An 18,489-nucleotide genomic window follows, 5' to 3' on the forward strand; every position below is an offset into this window, starting at 1 on the left:
TGCAACTTATCTGCAGATTCATGTGAAACAATGAAACTTTACAAATCTGCAGATAGTGTGTGGCTATGTTGGCAATCCACAAGAAAATACTGAGGAGTGGTGTTGGAGTTGACCAAAACTTTGGCCAGTAACTGATCCATAGGCTATGCTTTGTAAGGATACGTCAGCTTTGCTGTCTTTGAAAATAAATGGAGATTGTGGCCCTGTGGAAATAGCATCTTAACCAAAAAAGCTTACAACATCTGTTTCACCTTGATTATCTGAACTGGTAACTATTTTGAAGAAAAAGGGGACTTTACTTTTAAGACATTCATGAAAACTTTGAATGTTACAGCCTGAGCTGCAAGGAACCTGTAAGCTGTGCAGCATAACAGCAAAACAAGTACTAGTTCTATTTTTCTTTTAAACTTTTTTTTTTTGACAGCCTCTTAACTTTCAATTGCAAGAAGACAGCAGATACTGCCTGAAGGAGCTATGCGGGGAACTATAACCAAGAAGCAGGAAAGATGTGTTTGTGTGTATGCATGCACACAGAACATCTCAGAGAGAGTCAAGTACAGGAGAGAAGGAAAACATACTAATGTTCCTTTGTGTGTGATTTCAATGCCTTGAAATTTGCATTCCTCCAAGCTACCGTAAAGTAGACAGTATACAGTGTCAGAGAACTGTGCTTAATGCTTCAGTGAGATTAATGATTCATGCCTTAAAATCTAGGAATTCCCTGTCAAAATTTCAAAATGTATTTTTGCTACATTGTAGAATTGCTGTTCAGCAAGCTCTGAGTAACGTATGACTAGCTAAAATCAATGGCTGCAGAATTTAAGTCTGGTGTATATATTATTCTTCATATATTTGTGTTCCTCTCCCCTATGGTCTTACAGGGAGAAAAGGTGGTGAACTAGCCTCAGCAGTTCATGCCTATACTAAAACAGGAGACCCCTACATGAGATCTCTAGTTCAGCACATTCTTGGCCTAGTATCCCATCCTGTACTGAATTTCCTTTATCGCTGGATTTATGATGGAGAGCTGGAGGATACATACCATGAGGTAATGTATGTGATACAGTAAATATTTTCTCTGTTCATTTGAGAAGTAGATTGTGTGTGAGTAATATATAAGAGAACAACATGAAATGTGACTCTCTTAATGGATTCAGTCAGTGTGTTGTCTGGAGGTTGCAATGATGCAGTACCTTATCTTCAATGAATTATATCCTGGGTCTGTTTAGTAGAGGCAGAATGGTGGACTAACAGTAGATACAAAGTCATCTCTCTATCTTTTCTTGCTTAGTGTAACAATAGTAATGTATGCAGAGTTCTTTGTGACTGTTTAGAATGGAAGCCTTGTATTTGGAATAAAGTTCAGAGTATTCTACTCTGACTACTTAACGTTTATCCTCAGCTTCATAAATAACTTTGGTTTGTCAGATTTGGTCTAAGATGTTTAGGGTTCCAGAATTGCTCTAGAAACTCTACAGAGTTATTTGTTCTAATTTCTGTAACAGCAAGTTCTAGTAACTGTCCTGTTTCTTCTTAGTAATGTTTTTATGCCTTTTTAAGCTCTAGCAACTCCTTTTGCTGTCTCCAATCAGTATAGTCTTAAAGTGACTTTTTTTTTTTGTTCCAAGAAGCCAAAGAATCATTTTTAACGATGAATTGAGCATTTCTGAGTCATATGTCAGTAACTTTACTTGAGTGTGAAATATGCTGCCTGATTTCTGAAACTGTCCATCTGGGTCAAAATTAAAATCTGTACAAATACCACCCACATCATTAAGGTCAGCATTAGGAGAGTTGTGTGAAATATCAATGAATCTTTGTGGCTAGAAGCATAAAATAATATTTTTCTTTTTTTTTTTTTTTTTCAGCTACTCCTCAGACATGTGAGGTGTTGTCTTTTTTGGTTTTTATATAATTTATTAGCTTTCAACGCTTTGTTCAAAAACTTAAATGAGCACTTTAAGAGTGTTCTTAATACTGAAAAGTGCTGTTGGATGTGGTATACTGAAAGCTACAATTTTAGTACCATAGACACAGTTTTTGAACAAAGACAATTGGCCATTCTTGGTGGAAATGGTATTTGGAGGCAGTGAAAAAAGTTCTTGTCCAAAAAATGGATATTTTGTTTGACAGGATGAGGACAGAATCCATCCACAAGTCATTTTAACAAAACTAATCATGTAGTCTTAGTTTCTTACAAATGGAAGTATTCTCTTCCAAGGAGTTGAGAGACCTTAGCATTTGATCACCAATTCAATTGCAGAATTTCTTGGGTTTGGTTTTTTGTTTTTTTTTTTTTTTTCCCCTGCAATTCTGCATCTGTTAAAATAGAAGGAAATCCAAAGGGGCCTGAGTAAAAATACAACCAGTTAAAGGCATATTATACTTACATTCTGAACTTTATCTCCTACCTTAACTGTATAACTAATTGCCAGAAAATGCTATATGCTTCTGTGTTTCATAGTGGATGTTTTACAGATAGTACGCTTTACTGTGAGGTAGTCAAAGTTTTGTAACATACAGAGATTAAATTATGTGTGCTGTTCTTTAACTTTTTTTCTTCAGAGTTCATGTTGGTCAACATATAATTTACATATCAATTGCCAGGACAACTTTGCATGTTAGCTATGAAAAAAAAATATTTTTTGTGTTTTTAGTTAAAACAACACCAATATAAAAGAGTATTTTTACAGTTGTCTGAATACGGAAATGAAACACCAAAGGAGAGAGTTTACATTCACCTTTGTTGTTTTTTTTTTTTAATATTTATTTTGATCTACAGTTTTTTGTAGCTTCAGATCCCACAGTTAAAACTGATCGGCTGTGGCATGACAAATACACTTTGAGGAAATCAATGATCCCTTCTTTTATTACAATGGAGCAATCAAAAAAGGTATGAATTCGAAAGTTAATCTCTTGATGATTTTTTTTGCCCTATGCTGCTGTTTATTTAGATTTCCATTAAGAAAATGGAGTCCAAACTAAGCAATAAATATGTCTTAAGAATTTTAGAATAGTTTGCTGAGGAAGAGTATAAGACTTTCTCCTTTCCATTCTCTAACTGATAAACTTTGTTTAAGGAGATCTCAAGAGGGGAAAAGAACTTTGTATTTAAAACATTTTTGTATTAGCATTGACGTTCTGGATTGCTGTGGCCGGGATTGTGAAGCTAAGAGCACAGAAAAATAACAAAATAGCCTGTCGTGGCTAGTGGGTGGTGGTTGTGGGTGGGTTTTTTGTTTGGTGGTTGTTTTCTTTTTTTCTTGTATGCAAAACACTTTTAAAACAAAAAAAATTTTTTTTTTTTTTTTTTTTTTCAGGTCCTCCTAATAGGAAAATCCATAAACTTCTTGCATCAAGTTTGTCATGATCAAACTCCATCCACAAAGATGATTGCTGTGGCAAAATCTGCAGAGTCTTCAAAAGATGGTAGAGTATCAGTATTAGTCAGCTTCTTCCCTTTGAACTGAGCCAGCTGTTGAACGTTAAACAAAAACTTAACTGTCAGAATTCCTTCAGGTTATTTCTTTTTACTTAGAAGAAATTTCAGTTTTAATGAATGAGAATTTACATACCATTTGCAGTTGTTCTTTGGTGGCATAACTTTGCAAGGAAGTTAACATTGTTATGATGAAAGATAGCAAATAATAAACATCTAAAATGAGAGTTTCTGTGTAGGTCCTGAGCAAAGAAGGTAAGGTAATGCATGGGATGTTGCTACATCTGGGAGAAAGAACAACTTGCTTTCTTCTGGTGAAGGTGATATTTTACTGCTATGACTTCTTTTTATAACTCGTTTAGTATACCGAAGAGAGTCTAACTGTTAAGATGTGTAGATCACCAGGATAATTTCTCTAATGCTATTTTGTACATAGTTGCTAGAAGTATAATGATACTCTACTGGTATGTCCAGCTTTTGCCAAGAGAAGAATTATCTAGACATTTGGTTTTCTGTCAAGTTCTTTACTTAGTTTTCTAATAACATCTGTCTTGGTGCTTTTTGCCATCATCTACAATATCTTTTCTGTTATTTCTGTACTCAAATATGACTTTTTTATATATAACTTTGAAGCTTGGTTTTGTGGGACTGTCTTTTTTTTTTTTTTTTTTTTTTCCTCCAGATTAACGTTGGATTCGTTTTTATATTAACTCTTCACAGCATAGACTTTTAGCATGAGTACCTCCATGGAAGATGTTCTAATAATAAAATCCCATTCATGTCTGCAAGAATATTTCATCTAATAATGTGATTTTTGTACCATGCACAGTGCTTGCTTAGTCAAAGATGCACTGAGAGTGCAGAGAGGGGCCAGGGTTAAGTGAATAAGGGCTGTAAATGCATTGGAACCATCATCTTGCCAGCTACTCCTGAAAAAGGCAAAAGCATTCTTTGGCTACACTACTTGCACCACTTTACACAGTGTTTATGGCCATGCTTTTCCAGTATTTTTTTTAATTTGCACTTGTTTCTCTCTCGTTGATTGAATGGAAGATCTGCACAAGTACATGCTCCCTGTTATGTATGGGATGAGAGCTTCAAAGCAAGTATGCTATATTAAGTGCTGAAAATACCTGTTTCAGACAGAAGTGTAGTTTTAGAAATGAATGTTATCCACTCTATCTGCAGTGTGCTGAAGGCATGCTGAGCTTATGGTCTGTAGCCTAAATACCTCATAGTATTGCACTACCTTAATTCTGCACAAGACTGCATTTGTATTTAGGGCATTTTACCCATTCAATCCAGAAAGAACATTCTGTGTCAGTGATGTTGGAAGTGCATCCTGTCTTCCTTGTTTGTGCCATCTGACAATATCCCGAGAGTCCCTTCAGATAATTACTTATAAGAAAATGATAGAAAGCTATGGTGCCAGCCTGAATTCTGGATGCTTCTTCTCATTTTAAATCTGAACGTTTCATGGGTTTGGCTGTATTTTTTTATTTCTTTAATTTGCTTTGGGATCTTAACTCTCATGTTTTCCCAGTTTCCTTTTGATGCTGAAGTAGTCACGATGTAAAAAAACCCTGTCTGAACATGTATTAAAACAGGCAGTCAGAGATGAAGGACAGTAAGAAAGGCAGAGAAAGCAATCCCAGTTCCAACCTCTAGCTGTCTTGGGAACTTCTGAACCAGGAATGACATGAGACTACTACGTTAAATAGCAACTCATGGACATTGTCAGTGCTTTTCGCCAGACACTTTATTGGCCCATTTCTGGGTTTTCACAGTGTCCTGAGATAATTTTACACAGCTTTAAAAACTTGTGCCTAGGCCTCTTGTTTGTTGATGTAAGCAACCTTTTTAGTAGTTTTGCCTGTCAAACAGGGATGGTGCATTGCCTGTGCTGGTGTGCACATATACAGAGATGGTGCATTACAGCTACACATGTAAACTTGAATTTTCCCACCTCAGAGATGAAGGGCTGTGGCCAGGTCACTTACCTCAAGGCAGGATGCAGTACTAAGGAGAGGGGAAAAGCTTTTTGTCTGCTTAGGATAACAAGAAGTTGAGACTGGCCCAAGTGTCTGAAGCCATTGGTACTGCCTTACACATGCTCACCCCTACTTGAGTGGAGGCAGGACCAGCATGTGTGACTTGGTAGGCTTGCCATAGGCAAACTAGGCAATTGCCTGCTGCTTCTTGACTTTGTCTGCGCCTTGAGCCAGTCTAAGCCCAACCTCTGTGTCCAATTGCTGAAGGTATTAGCTCATAATTCTCTTTGGGTTGGCTTGTGCCCTCTTTTGCTTTGCCCGCTAAGCTCACAGCATCTTGTGGAAAGACATTTGCAGGAACAGATCATTGAGGTGTTGTAACTTACTGTGTTCTGTCTGTGAAACTCCTCTTTTAGCTGTTTTCCCCCTTCTGGAAGTTCTTCCTTCTTCCTCTAAAGCCACCAGTGAAGCCATGTGGCAGATCAGATGGCTGGTACCACTATGCATGCAAGCAGCCATGCTTGAACCCATCTTTTGAAGACAGCAGTTAAGGGGAACAGGATCTGCTGACGGGGAAAGACTAGATGGAAGTCAGAATTGATTGGATGTTCTCACTGCACTGTCGCTCTGTACCAGTGAGACAAATGCATTGGGAGCACTGCCGCGTGCTTCTTTACCTGAGCAATGCAAGAATTGCTTTGTCAGATCACACCAGATCTCTGCCTTGACCAGAGTGAGCAGAGACCTTGGTGAGGTGTCTCACCTGGTTTGCTGTCAGTGACTGGAAAGAGCACTTTGAGGATTCCTTACTACAGGCTGTATTAATTCTTACATCTCCTAAGCTTGACGCATGTTATTTGACTAAGGAGTGTGCTCCTAGCGTAGCGATTTTGAGCACAGCAATGTATTATACAAGTGTCATCTCTTTGACATCTCTGCATATGCTTGCACTTTTGGTGTCTTATAGAGAGCTTCACAGGTTACTGAATGAGAGTTTGGAAACCTCAGGGAATGTCATTGAACCAGGCATTGTGAGGTTTCCCTCATTAAAGAGTGACTTCTTTATTGGAACCACCATTTAAAAGCATTTTATTAATTGAGGCTGAGTCTCAACAATATGAAACTTGGTTTTCATTTTTACTGTCTGCGGTACAGGTTGAAACTAACCCTGGAGCAGACAGTGCACTGTCTTACACAAATTGGTACCTGGATCTTAATTTTTTACATTTAAAGCAATAGTTACGTAATTAAAAATTGTTGAAAGTGGGACTATATCCTTTAATGCTGAGGAAGGTCTGAATCTTACGATAGTTGGCAGTCCGGTATTTGGAGTTTAGCTTCGTGGTCCCCGAAGAGGCCACACTTCTTGCTGTCTCGTAACAGCCTTATTGCAGTACCTTTCTTAATAAGCTTGTAGTTTTAGAAAAGAGTGAAATGTGCTTCCTATTAAAGAGCGGTATCCTACTTTTTGCCCTCAAGTTGCCATGCATTAACAGTGGAGAAGAACACATCAGGTTGCTGGCTGACCCCCAGATAATTGCAGGCATATTCCCTCCTCTCTCATTCTGACTTTTATGTGGGAATTTTTTTCTGTTGAATGTTCTGATTTTTTTATTTCTTTTTTTTTGTCCCCCATCCTTAAAAGTGACTTCTGACTTAGATCCCCCCAAATAAAGCTTTTCCCTAACTCTGAGCTTTTACATTTCCTTCAAATTATTTGATTCTGTAAATTACAGTATTTCAGCAAGCTAAAAAAATTATTTTGTGTATAAAAGTGGTGAAATAATATGACCTCTTATACAAACGCACAAGCTGGGCACAGATTAAAAGTAATAATGTTGAAGTATAGGCTGCTTTAGACTTGCTTTCACTTTGGCTATGCCAAATATGTAATACAGTAGATTGGAATACATGGCAATTTCTCTTCCAAAGAGAAATTTCAATTCCAAAGCTTGTTTGCCTCAGTTTGGGGAAAATACAAATTTAATTTTAACTCTCTTCTTGGTTTTGTTTTTTTTTTTTTTTTTTTAGCTGCTGATTTGTTCACAGATTTGGAAAATGCATTTCAAGAGAAAATTGATGCAGCTTATTTTGAGACCAGCAAATACCTGCTGGACGTTCTCAATAAGAAGTACAATTTGCTGGAACACATGCAGGCCATGAGGCGCTACTTACTACTTGGTCAAGGAGACTTTATCAGGCATTTAATGGACTTGCTCAAGTAAGAGAGTAGGAAGGGTAATTATGTTGAATTTCTGATGCTTGTAAATGTGTGTCATCAGCACAGAAACTGTTTTGCTTTCAGAAGAGGACCCTTTAAGTATCCTATTATTCAAAGGTTTAATTGAATAACTTTTAAATTCTATTTTGGGTATAATTTCTGAGGCTTAAAATTTGTTCTTCCTTTTTGGTAGGAAGTATATACAGTACATGATGTCTTGAAAAGTTGCACTAATATAGACACCTTTGCATTTGACCCTGTGACAGCCTCATGGATGTTAGCACTTCTCTAGCTCCTGACAGCAAGTTTAAGCAGAAAAGTTCTGTTGCTCTTGATGCCACTAGTTAGCATTTCTATTTTGGAGGTGTTTGGTCCAAAACATTGTGTCAAAACCCCTCAATATGTTTTAAAACATTTACCTGATGCTTCACCAGCCTCTGTTTTGAGCTCTCAGATCCACCCACAAGTATCAGTTTTGGTTCTTAAAGTGTATTAGCAAGCTCACTGCTTTTACATGCTGATGCTACTGATGAAACTTAAGTCTACCAGACACATCCTTTACAAAGCTTTGTTTTTGTCTAGAAGGCAGGCTTTGTAACAGAGCTTCCACTAACTTGTTTGTGAATCAAAATCAATATTGTCTGGTGATGATTTGTACATGACCATGCGTTTTTAAGTGAAAATTAATGTGAAGCAGAATAAAGTTGGTTTGTGGAGTGAGTATTGCATTTGTAGGAGAAGTAGTGAGGGGCTTTCCAGGACTGATGTGAGGGAGAGGAGTAGTGCAAGGTCCTTGCTACTTGCATGCTGCAACTCTTTGGAAAGTTTGTTACATATAGGGGGTGGGTTTGTGTGCTTCTGCTAGCACGTATAAGCCTGTGACATGGCTATCAGTAAGTTTCTCAAAACTGAAATGAAATTATTGGTTTGTTTTGTTAATGATGTAATCTGCCTTATTTTACATATGAATGCACTCAAATTACAGAACAGTTATGCTAGCAATCCTGGTAATTTCAAATTACTGGCATTAAATGAGAATAAAGTTACTCCTCATGCTGATGTTCAGGTGTGTAGCTGATGAATAGACATATTCTGCTCAAATATTTTGCTCATTGATTTTTTTCTTGGTTAAGACTGAAAGAGTAACACAAGAGGTTTTGAAAGTCTGTCAGAAAAGTGTTTCACTGTGTGCTGCTGCAGAATATCTCAGTAAAAATGCCATGACTGTTTGTTTCATAACCACCAGGCCAGAGCTTGCACGACCAGCTACAACCTTATATCAGCATAATCTGACTGGAATCCTTGAAACAGCGGTGAGGGCAACTAATGCCCAGTTTGATAATCCTGAGATTCTCAAACGATTGGATGTTCGACTTCTGGAGGTCTGTTGCATCATGGTGACTCTGACCTTTTTTGTGTGTGTGCATACACGCAGACATCCATATGAAACAAAACTTTCATATGTGTATATAGTAAATACATTCTCCCCCCCTTTTCCATTGAAATCTGCTTTGAATTATGTAAGCCTCATTTAATAAGTCATCTTTTCCCATTTCCTGCCTATTGTCTATTTGTATTTCAAGCTATGGGTTTACAGCCGTTTCGTTGACAATACGAAGTGGAGTATTTGGGGTCTAACAGTAATTGATGCTGGTGGCACTGGTTTGAAGTTCTGCAAACAGCTCCTACTGCTGTTGCTCTTAAAAGAATCTGGGGAGTGGTCTCTTTTGTCACCGGTAGTTACCAAGAATGAAGCAATGAAAGTGCATTTTGTGAAGGAGTCGGAGTTAATGAGAGTGCTCCAGTCCCAGAGGGGGGAGTTAACTGATACACTGTAGCATCTGAAAAAAATCTATACCTTAGGCTGAGTCCTGCCTAAGAAGTTTTTCCTTTCCTTCATTTCCTTTACTAGCTCCGGTGGAAAAAACATTGACGTTACAAACATCAATATTTGGGTGAGATGAATCCCACCCTTGTGTCAAACTTTGGTTCATTTTTGCCTAATCTATTACTTTCAATGAGGAACTCTTGTATCCTGTATAGTTGTGGATGCTCGTTTTGGAAGAGTAAGCAAGAATTGCTCTTCATCACTAGCATGCTCTGGTTATACACTGAAAGTAGCTATCTTTTTTTAATACAGGTATCTCCTGGGGACACTGGATGGGATGTCTTCAGTTTGGACTATCATGTTGATGGGCCAATAGCAACGGTAATGTCATACACTGCTGGCTGTGAACATGTCTCAGATACTGAATTGAATTTCTAATTATTTTTTTTTAATTGAAATAACATTTTTTTATTCTGGAGTGTAAGATCAGAGAGACTTTTTTTTTTTCTTTTTTTGGCATCTAGGATGCACCCACTATGTAAACACTTGAGCCAAAATCTCAATTCTTACAGATTAACAGTGAGTGCTAAAAAGCTACATTTAAAACAATCGTTACTGAAAATCAGTAATTCATTTGTTCCAGCAGAGATTTTAGCAAGTACTTAATAAATGGAGTGCTCCTCTTCTTCCATTATTACTAGGCTGTAGCTGCTAATTTGGGATAATTTGTAAGGAACTGAAGAATGTATTTGAGGACAACCTATTTGAACTATCTAAATGAAATTTGATAGGTAGTGTTCATTAGAACTACTGAGAAAATAGCTGCACTATTGATCAGACTGCATTTAGCCTCTATAAAGAACTTGTAAAGAACTTTTTTTTTTTTTTTAAACAGGACATCAAAATGTGAGTCTGACCAGCAGACGGAATTTTCATGTACATATGTAGTTTGAAAAGACCAAAATGTTTAGGCTTTGTCTTGTTCATGCCTTGTTACACTTCCTCCCATATGGGATTGGAAGTGCTCAAAACCTCCCAAGGAATGATTGTCTCCTAGCATGTGGGTCCAAGCTTTTTCAATTGGCATGTTGGTAGGACAACAGATACAGTTGTACTTTCTCAGCCTACAATGAGTTGGAACTGGAAAAGGCATCAGAACAGTACTTGGGATTTAATAAAACAAACAAGAAAACAAAACAACCTTTTTATTTAACTTTTTTTTGAATATGGAAAAGATGCCTATGTGGAGGACTGGTGTAGAGAAGTATATAAGCTGCAATGTGTTTCTACTCCATTGCCTTCAGTCTTCTCAAGGATATGATGAGGAAAAATTGATCATGTGGGAATCCTTTTAGTGTTAAAATGCAAAAAATAAAATGGTGGTGCTGTTGAAGTTCACTCTGGACCAGAGCAGGTGCTACAGGTCTGCCCTCAGCAGTGCCCTGTGTCTACTTGAATGTTGGGTAACTTAGTTCAGCCCTTGAAGGAGGATATTCCCAAAAGCTCTGGGGCTCCAGGTATTTTTGTTTAGACGGTATTTACCAATAAACTGCATGGGTTGGAATAGATGGACTTTGAAGAGGTTCTTGGTCCTTCAGAATACATGGTGATGTCTGTTAAATTTGTGATGATACTTTGTTTGGTTTGTAGGTATTTACACGTGAGTGCATGAGCCACTATCTAAGAGTATTTAATTTCCTTTGGAGAGCGAAGCGAATGGAGTATATTCTTACTGATATATGGAAGGGGCACATGTGCAATGCAAAGCTTCTGAAAAGTATACCAGGTGAGAGAGGCCCAAATGGATTACATACTTGTAAACTGGATTTAGATGACTGCATCTTATTTTAAACTGTATGTTCAGAAGGGGGAAAAAAGTCTGTTGGCACAGATGAGTTAATTTTGTTGTTCCTTTTGACTGACTGTTTAACGGTAGATGATGATGAAGATAAAATAACATTATTTAAATGGAAGTTTCCCGATTATTGTTTTACTTAGTCCTTGGTTGTGAGTTTTTGTAGCAGTGAGCAAATGAAACATCCCATGTCTCTTTCCAGAGACCGTTACTCTTCCATCCCCTTTTACTCATATCCGTTGATGCCTTCCTATCTGTACCCTGTATCTCCCTTTCTTGGGCTGGAAGTAGTACATCTCGCACATGCACGCTTCTGAATTTACTAGCTCTGCCTTCACTCATTCCCTGTACTTTTGTTTAGCTAAGAACACAAGAGACAAATATGAGAGAAACAGATATTTGAGAAGAAATAGGAAAACTCTTCAGTGTAGATGCTCTGGTGTATGTTTAATGGACTGGAATTTTTTGATCCTACTTCTCAGCTGAGAATATTGTCATATTTGTGAGCATCTGTACTGGCTCAATCTTGACTTTTTTCACCTAGCTACCTTTCAGTAAAAAATAGCTATTGAGGGTTACGCTTTTTTGTGGCATAGTGATATTTGCAAATATTTATTTATGTTTTTATAATTAGGAACGGTTTGGTGGGTGGGAGTGGACACCTTGGCCTCAGAAGGTCACTGGGAAACAAGATCTTGTAAAGTTTGCTCCAGTGCCCAAGGCTGGTCTCTGGAGCTGTACGGGATTACTAGGTTTTCTTTCTGTTTCTGTGAGATAGGATTTAGTTTACTGTCATTTCCATGTCCCAAATAAGTGTGCGTTTGACTCAAAACCAGTGGTCTATTGCATTCTTGCTTTCTGTTCCCTTTGAGACTAGCGTGCAGTTAACATTTTATTCTCATCACCTGAGGGTCTTCAGGCTGGAGCTGTCTCCCATTGCTAGAGTTTTGTTTGTTCTTTTGTTCTCAGAAGGAAGTTTGTTTTTTCTTCCTACCCCTACCTACCCCCCACTTTGGGAGGCCTTTCTTATGCTTTGCCATGGAGCAATCCTCAGTAAGTAAAAGCTCAGTTGCTTGTCGCCTTTAGGTTTGGCTATGTTTTAAGTAATGCAGACATTTAAAATGCTGGCCAAGGTCATATAGCTATTGTTGGCAGGAGGAGCCAAGTGTTGTATTTCTCAGTTTGTGCGTTGGCCAAGGGAAAGTATGTTTACAAAGACCTGTACTGCCTTCTGCCTGGAGGGATGAGAGTCTTTCTACCTCACTGGCATGTCGAAGTTGGAAGCTGGGAGTAGCATTTTTTTTTTCTGAAATTCATGGAGAGTCCACCCCAGCACTGATTTATGAAGAGGTAGTAGAACTTGCTTTTATTTTCTCTCTCTCCCTCGAAAACAGTACCTTGCCCTTCCAGTCACAGAGCACCAAATGGAAGACAGTAACTGATAGGAGAAAGCAGTTGCAGGGTCTTCTGTTTTTCAACTGCAAAGAGGTAGCATTGACTTTCAAGGATAGCTTTATTCACAATTCCCAAAAAGTCTTAACAGCCAGGGATTTTAAATGCTCTAAAGGAGTACTTCTAGACAGTAGTGTCAAGCTCTCTCTTTTCCTGTCAGTAAGTTGAAGAAACAGAGATGTATCCAACTTGCCAATATTCAGGAATCTCTGTTGTTTAGCCAACCCTGGAGGTTTTTTTCCATTGATCCTATTTAAAGTAGATGGAACATAATGTGCTAGGGATAGTCTTCCTGCAAAGGCATAAGAAATGAAGAACAGGGTAGCTTGTAATATCTTTCAGATCATTGGATGGTTCTATAACATCCCAAGATACAAAAACGTAAAATTCCTTTTGTAGTAGTATCATAGCTTGTCTGCAGTGGCAAATTACTTTGGCAGCTTTTTAGAGATCACTTCCTCTGTCTGGATATCTGCCTGATTCCCCAAGGCTGTGTATCTTCATTCCAGAGAATTTTTGCAGTTAGTGGTAATCTTGATAATACCCTTCCGCAACAGAGATACCTTCTCGTACAGGTGAGCAGCTGAGGCCGTTAGTGACTTACCTGTAGGTCTCTGTGGTGGATCAGGAAACTGAGCCTGGACCACATGAGCCACAAATCCCCTACCCCTGTCACAACCACTCTCTCTTTTGGTCTCAGTAATGCAAAATATGTTGTCTGTGGTTTGAAGGCTAATGGTAAGAGATGAGAGGCCCCAGAAGCAACTGTAAATCTGTGGTCTCAGATTTTTCAACCAAAAGAACACATGGGGTGTTTACTGTATTTCGGCCTCTTGGTTCTGAGAGGGTCGTTTTCACTTGTGATACTCGGCAAGTTTCCACCACGCCCTGAGCATACAGTCGGTGTAACCTTTGACTCTCATTTTCTAGGAGTTAATTGTGCAATGTTCTTTGCTCATCTGTTGCCAGCCAGTATTGTTGCCACCATCCAAGCCTAGTGGCTGTATTATGAAGTATTCAATTTGGTAGAAAAAGTTTACCAAGCTGGTTTGATGGCTGTGCCTGTCCTTGCGGTTTTTAACATGCCATCTCTTTGGATTTTTTTTTACAGAGCTTTCTGAGGTGCTGCATCAGTGTCACGTTCTGGCATCAGAAATGGTCCATTTCATTCATCAAATGCAGTATTACATTACATTTGAGGTATACTCTATCCACCCAATTAGTTGCTTAAAAATGAAGTACTTTTAATATTCTGTATGTGTTGTGTGTCTTAAATTTCAAAGAGCTTGTCATCTAGCAAATCAAAACAGCCCAATCCTGAATCATTGCTCCAGGTGCTTGAATGTTCGTGGGATGAACTCTGGAACAAGGTCCAACAAGCGCAGGACTTGGATCACATCATTGCAGCTCATGAAGTTTTTCTAGATACAATCATAGCTCGGTGCTTGCTGGATAGCGATTCCAGGGTAAGTCTTCTCCTTTGCATTAAATTGTTGCTTTGCGATCTTGGCTCATGCATTAGGAACAATCTTCTGTTGTTGGAGCAAGGGGAAAAGTCATTTTTCTTCCTCTTGTATAAGAGCTTATTATGGTAGGCTTTGTATGCATTTCCCACACACAGTGACAGACGCTGATTATGAAATTTGTTACAGTGTGGACCAGTTGCTTTTGGTCCTAAGAAGCTGTGTGATCAAGCAACAGTTGACTTAGGGCTTTGCAAAAAAGTCTCTCCAGCTGTGTGTAAGAAGATTTAATTTACTCATGTTCTGAGGAGTGGTAGTAACTTAAAACTCTTTTTGCCGTGCAACTCTCTCATTGTTTTGTTGCTTAACTGTCTCACAGGTACTTCTCAACCAGCTTCGAGCTGTTTTTGATCAGATCATTGAGCTCCAGAATGCCCAAGATGCAATGTACAGAGCTGCTTTGGAGGAGCTGCAGCTGAGATTGCAATTTGAAGAGAGGAAAAAACAGCGTGAGCTTGAGGTACAGTAACGATATTGCTAGAACATGAAAATATCTTTTGATATATGGAGGATTTTAGATAGCATGTAGAGGTACAGCAGAAATTAAAAATGTAGTTGGGACATGTAAGTCATCAGCAGTAGCTAGTGAATTCAGACAAAACTGCTGAATGGTGTTTTTAATTTCTGTCTTGCCCAAAACCTCTAGGTGAATAGATTCTGCAGTGGGCTTTGGAAGATGAGAAATTTAGGTCTGTTTTAAGTGAAGGAAAGGGAAGAGACTCTAATATTCTGAACCCTTTTGCAAAAAATGCCATAGCTCCATGCCTTCTTCCCTTCTGTCAGTCTGTGGGACATGCAGTGCTGGCATGAGACTCGCCTGCTTTGCTAACCTCAGATTTTTTTCACGTGCTGTACAACCACCAAGGGGACTCATAGTTTCAATACTAGAGGCTCCATGTTTGGCTTTCTATGGCAATGGTTGGTTTGTATAAACCTGGTGGTTTAGTCAGGCAGAAGGTGGCCCAATTAACAACTTTAATCATGTGACGCTTGACTTCTTAACTCATTTGATCTTTGTGTAGGGCAAGTGGGGTGTAACTGCATCAGAAGACGAAGAAGAGAGCAAGAGGATGAAAGAATTCCAAGACTCAATACCCAAAATGTGCTCGCAGCTGCGAATACTCACTCACTTTTACCAGGTGCCCCTTAGGTTATATTTTTTTAATATGGATGCTGAGCTTTGATATGAGAAATTAATTTCAGATATGGAGTAGATGTAACTTCTGTATTCGTGTGTGCAGTTTGTGGATCTAGGTCTTCATTTTTTGCTTCTCCACTTAGAAGCTTGTATTCACTGTAGACAGCAGGTTTTCTGATCGTGTATGTTCCTCTAATGAAGAGGAATAGCCTCCTCCTTCCTCCAGTAGTGGAAGTAATAGTGATCTTCTGGTGTAATCTGAAAAAAAAAAAATAGAATTCCTTCTGCATTCTATTTCTTCTCACCATCTTTGCCAAGTCATTGCTATTATATTAGGGGTCTAACACTTGATTTTAAGCGCACTGAGATGGGCAATGGGTAAGCTGTTTGGGGGAACGTGCACAGGCTGTCTTCTTTGATGGGAGTTATTCTGGCTTTGTCTTAATTTGTTATATCTGATTCTAAAGCTCCCATTCCCCAGGAAAATTAGCTGTTAGATTTCAAGGAAAGCATTCCAGAAAGTGATGAGAGGGAGGGACACAGCACTATGTGCCACAGTAGCCTTTCAGGATTAGACACTAGGTCAACTGAAAACCAAAACCCTACTTCGACTCATCTCTTGACTTTGACATGTGAGATACTCTTGATGTTGTGTAGTGTACCTTTTAACTTCTCTCATTTATCACCTTTGGCATGCCTGAAGTTAGGATTTTTTAATGATGTTGATACTGAGTTTGACTTAAAGCTGTAGGGCCTGCTTTCTTCTATCTTGATATTTCTCTTGATGTTTCTTGTGTCTGTCTTTATTAAAATATACATAAATACACATTTAGGCAAATATTAAACACGTAAACATGCATTGTTTCCCTAGGTAAATGAATGAGCTTGAAGTGGTTTTGCTGGGTTGTTACCCATATGTTGATTTTATCTTGTAAGAGTACTGTTGGTTCTGTATAGCAGTTACAGTTACAGTGACTTAGCACCTGTGCAGCATGTGCAGAGCACTTCCCAGTCCTCCTCTCCGGTGGTTTGCACCAGATCCATTTCTGTGTTGCCTATAGCTTTGCCAAGCTATAGCTACCCTGAATGAAGTGCTGCATTGTCAGAAGACTTCGGTTCGCATGGAAGTTTGAATGAAAACAGAATAGGGCACCCAGGTTATAATATACCGGTGGCTTCTATTGAAGGCTGTAGAGATCCTGAGCTCTGATGCGAGGACTTCAAATCTGGGAGGAATTTGCTCATGGGTCCAAATATTGCAGTTTTCCCTCCCAGAGAAAAATGGAGCCTAATTCTTTAAGAAGAGTAAGCTGTGAATAGATTGTAGTTTGTGTGCTCTACAGGATTGCTCCAAGTTGGCAATGTAGCTTTTCCCTGCTTGGACTGTATTCCTGCTATGGATTTTCCATCAGGACTTCGCTGGCCATCCTTGGTCATCTCTGAAAGTAATGGGGGGCTCTAGTTGTAGGCACATCCACATTAGTCTTTAATGGAGATCAGGAATGAGCTCTTCAAGTGAGTCTTCCCATCCTCCCAAAGTCCTCTGCTTTCCTGCGTGCTGTGCAGCTCCTGCAGTCCCTTGGCTAGAGCCAAATGGGAAGGTGGGCTCCAGAAGTGTGCTTCCCGCATGCTGAGTACAACTCCCACATAAAAACTTCTCCAAATGCATAGACTCCAGCCACTGGGTCTGTAGCAGTGACTGCTCTATGGGGCAGATGCTCTGCTGTTCGGGGGTGCCTCTTGCTGCTGTACAGCCTGCATCAAATACGTATTTCTGAAGCAAGCAGTGCTCTAATGCTGGCTTGGTCCGCCTTGTACGTGTAACACAGAAACAAGGTGAGGTCTCCCGTTGGCGTGGGGTGGATCCTGAATTGGCCTCCCGGGTACGGTGAGGCTCCCCTTGGAGGGCTGGGGCAGTGGCTCAGGGGCAGTTCCCCTGCGGGTGGGGAGCCTTTGGGCAGATGGAGAGGGCCAGCAGGGCAAGGGTGGTGGTGGGGGCTCTGTTGCAAAAGCTGAGCTGTTTGCACTGGAGACTCTGAAGTGCATGGCAGACGTTTGAAGGTAAAACAGCTCTGAGTTTTTGCAGAAAGAATGAATCCAGTGTAACTCACTTGCTAACAATTGGGTATAAGTGCTTGTGCTTGCCCTTTCCCAGATTCCCTCTGCCTCCTTGCCAGGCCTGGGCACCACATGCCATCCCAATGCAAAACAAACTACTGATGTCGTCTTAGCTGTCTCTTGGGTTTTTCTTTCTCCTTCAGGGAATCGTCCAACAGTTCTTGGTCCTGCTGACAACCAGTTCTGATGAAAGCCTTCGGTTTCTTAGCTTTAGACTGGACTTCAATGAACATTATAAAGCAAGAGAGCCCAGGCTTCGTGTATCGTTGGGCACTAGAAGCAGACGAAGCTCACATATGTGAAACAACTGCTAGGGGACTGCACCTCGGTATCCGAAGGATGTTGACCCTCTTGTTGGACAAGGCAATCAGTGTTGACATAATACAACCAAACTGTGCGTGATTGGTGTCTACCATTTCTGCAAGCAACATGTTTTTGGTCATGTGATTGTGTGACACTGTATAGCAGAAAGCAAAAAAAAAAAAAAAGTAGGGTTTTTTTACACTGACGTTTCTAGAATTACCAGACTAAATGGGCTGACTGAATCTCTTCCAATCAACTTCTTAAATCATCCCTTTAAACAAATGCCAATTTTATTTGAAGCTTTCTGAGCTCTCTCCACTGTAACTTATATCTGTGTCAAAGAAATTGCATCTTTTGTTTATAGAAAGCACCATTTCCTTTTTTAACAAGAAAATAAGAAGGTTATTTTTTCTATATGTACTTGTTCTATTTGAAGAGAGCTTTTGTTAAAGCAAACAGATTAGGACCCAGACCTAATGTCCTTGTTAAGAAGCTATACAGCATTTCACTATGCTGATTTTCAGTGTTGTGATGTCTTTGACTGTGTGAGAAACTTTGTATTAGGAGACATAAACTTATATTTAATATTTTTTTTTTTTTGTTTTCAAAGTTAACAAACAA

General features: G+C 39.2%; 1 protein-coding gene across 1 annotated transcript in view; it reads left to right on the top strand.

The window, feature by feature from the left end:
• TUBGCP3 (tubulin gamma complex associated protein 3) overlaps nt 1-18,489 on the top strand; it is a 59,378-nt gene extending 40,889 nt beyond the window's left edge. The window contains exons 12-23 of the mRNA XM_009645746.2: nt 882-1,048; nt 2,783-2,893; nt 3,321-3,429; nt 7,462-7,651; nt 8,898-9,033; nt 9,792-9,860; nt 11,130-11,265; nt 13,898-13,986; nt 14,121-14,252; nt 14,629-14,769; nt 15,332-15,448; nt 17,709-18,489. Of these exons, the coding sequence (XP_009644041.1) occupies nt 882-1,048; nt 2,783-2,893; nt 3,321-3,429; nt 7,462-7,651; nt 8,898-9,033; nt 9,792-9,860; nt 11,130-11,265; nt 13,898-13,986; nt 14,121-14,252; nt 14,629-14,769; nt 15,332-15,448; nt 17,709-17,867 (1,556 nt within the window). The 3' untranslated portion in view covers nt 17,868-18,489. The remainder of the gene's footprint in view (nt 1-881; nt 1,049-2,782; nt 2,894-3,320; nt 3,430-7,461; nt 7,652-8,897; nt 9,034-9,791; nt 9,861-11,129; nt 11,266-13,897; nt 13,987-14,120; nt 14,253-14,628; nt 14,770-15,331; nt 15,449-17,708) is intronic.

This window comes from Egretta garzetta, unplaced genomic scaffold, assembly GCF_000687185.1.
Source record: "Egretta garzetta isolate BGI_Z169 unplaced genomic scaffold, ASM68718v1 scaffold168, whole genome shotgun sequence".
In the NCBI taxonomy this organism is placed as follows: Eukaryota; Metazoa; Chordata; class Aves; order Pelecaniformes; family Ardeidae; genus Egretta; species Egretta garzetta.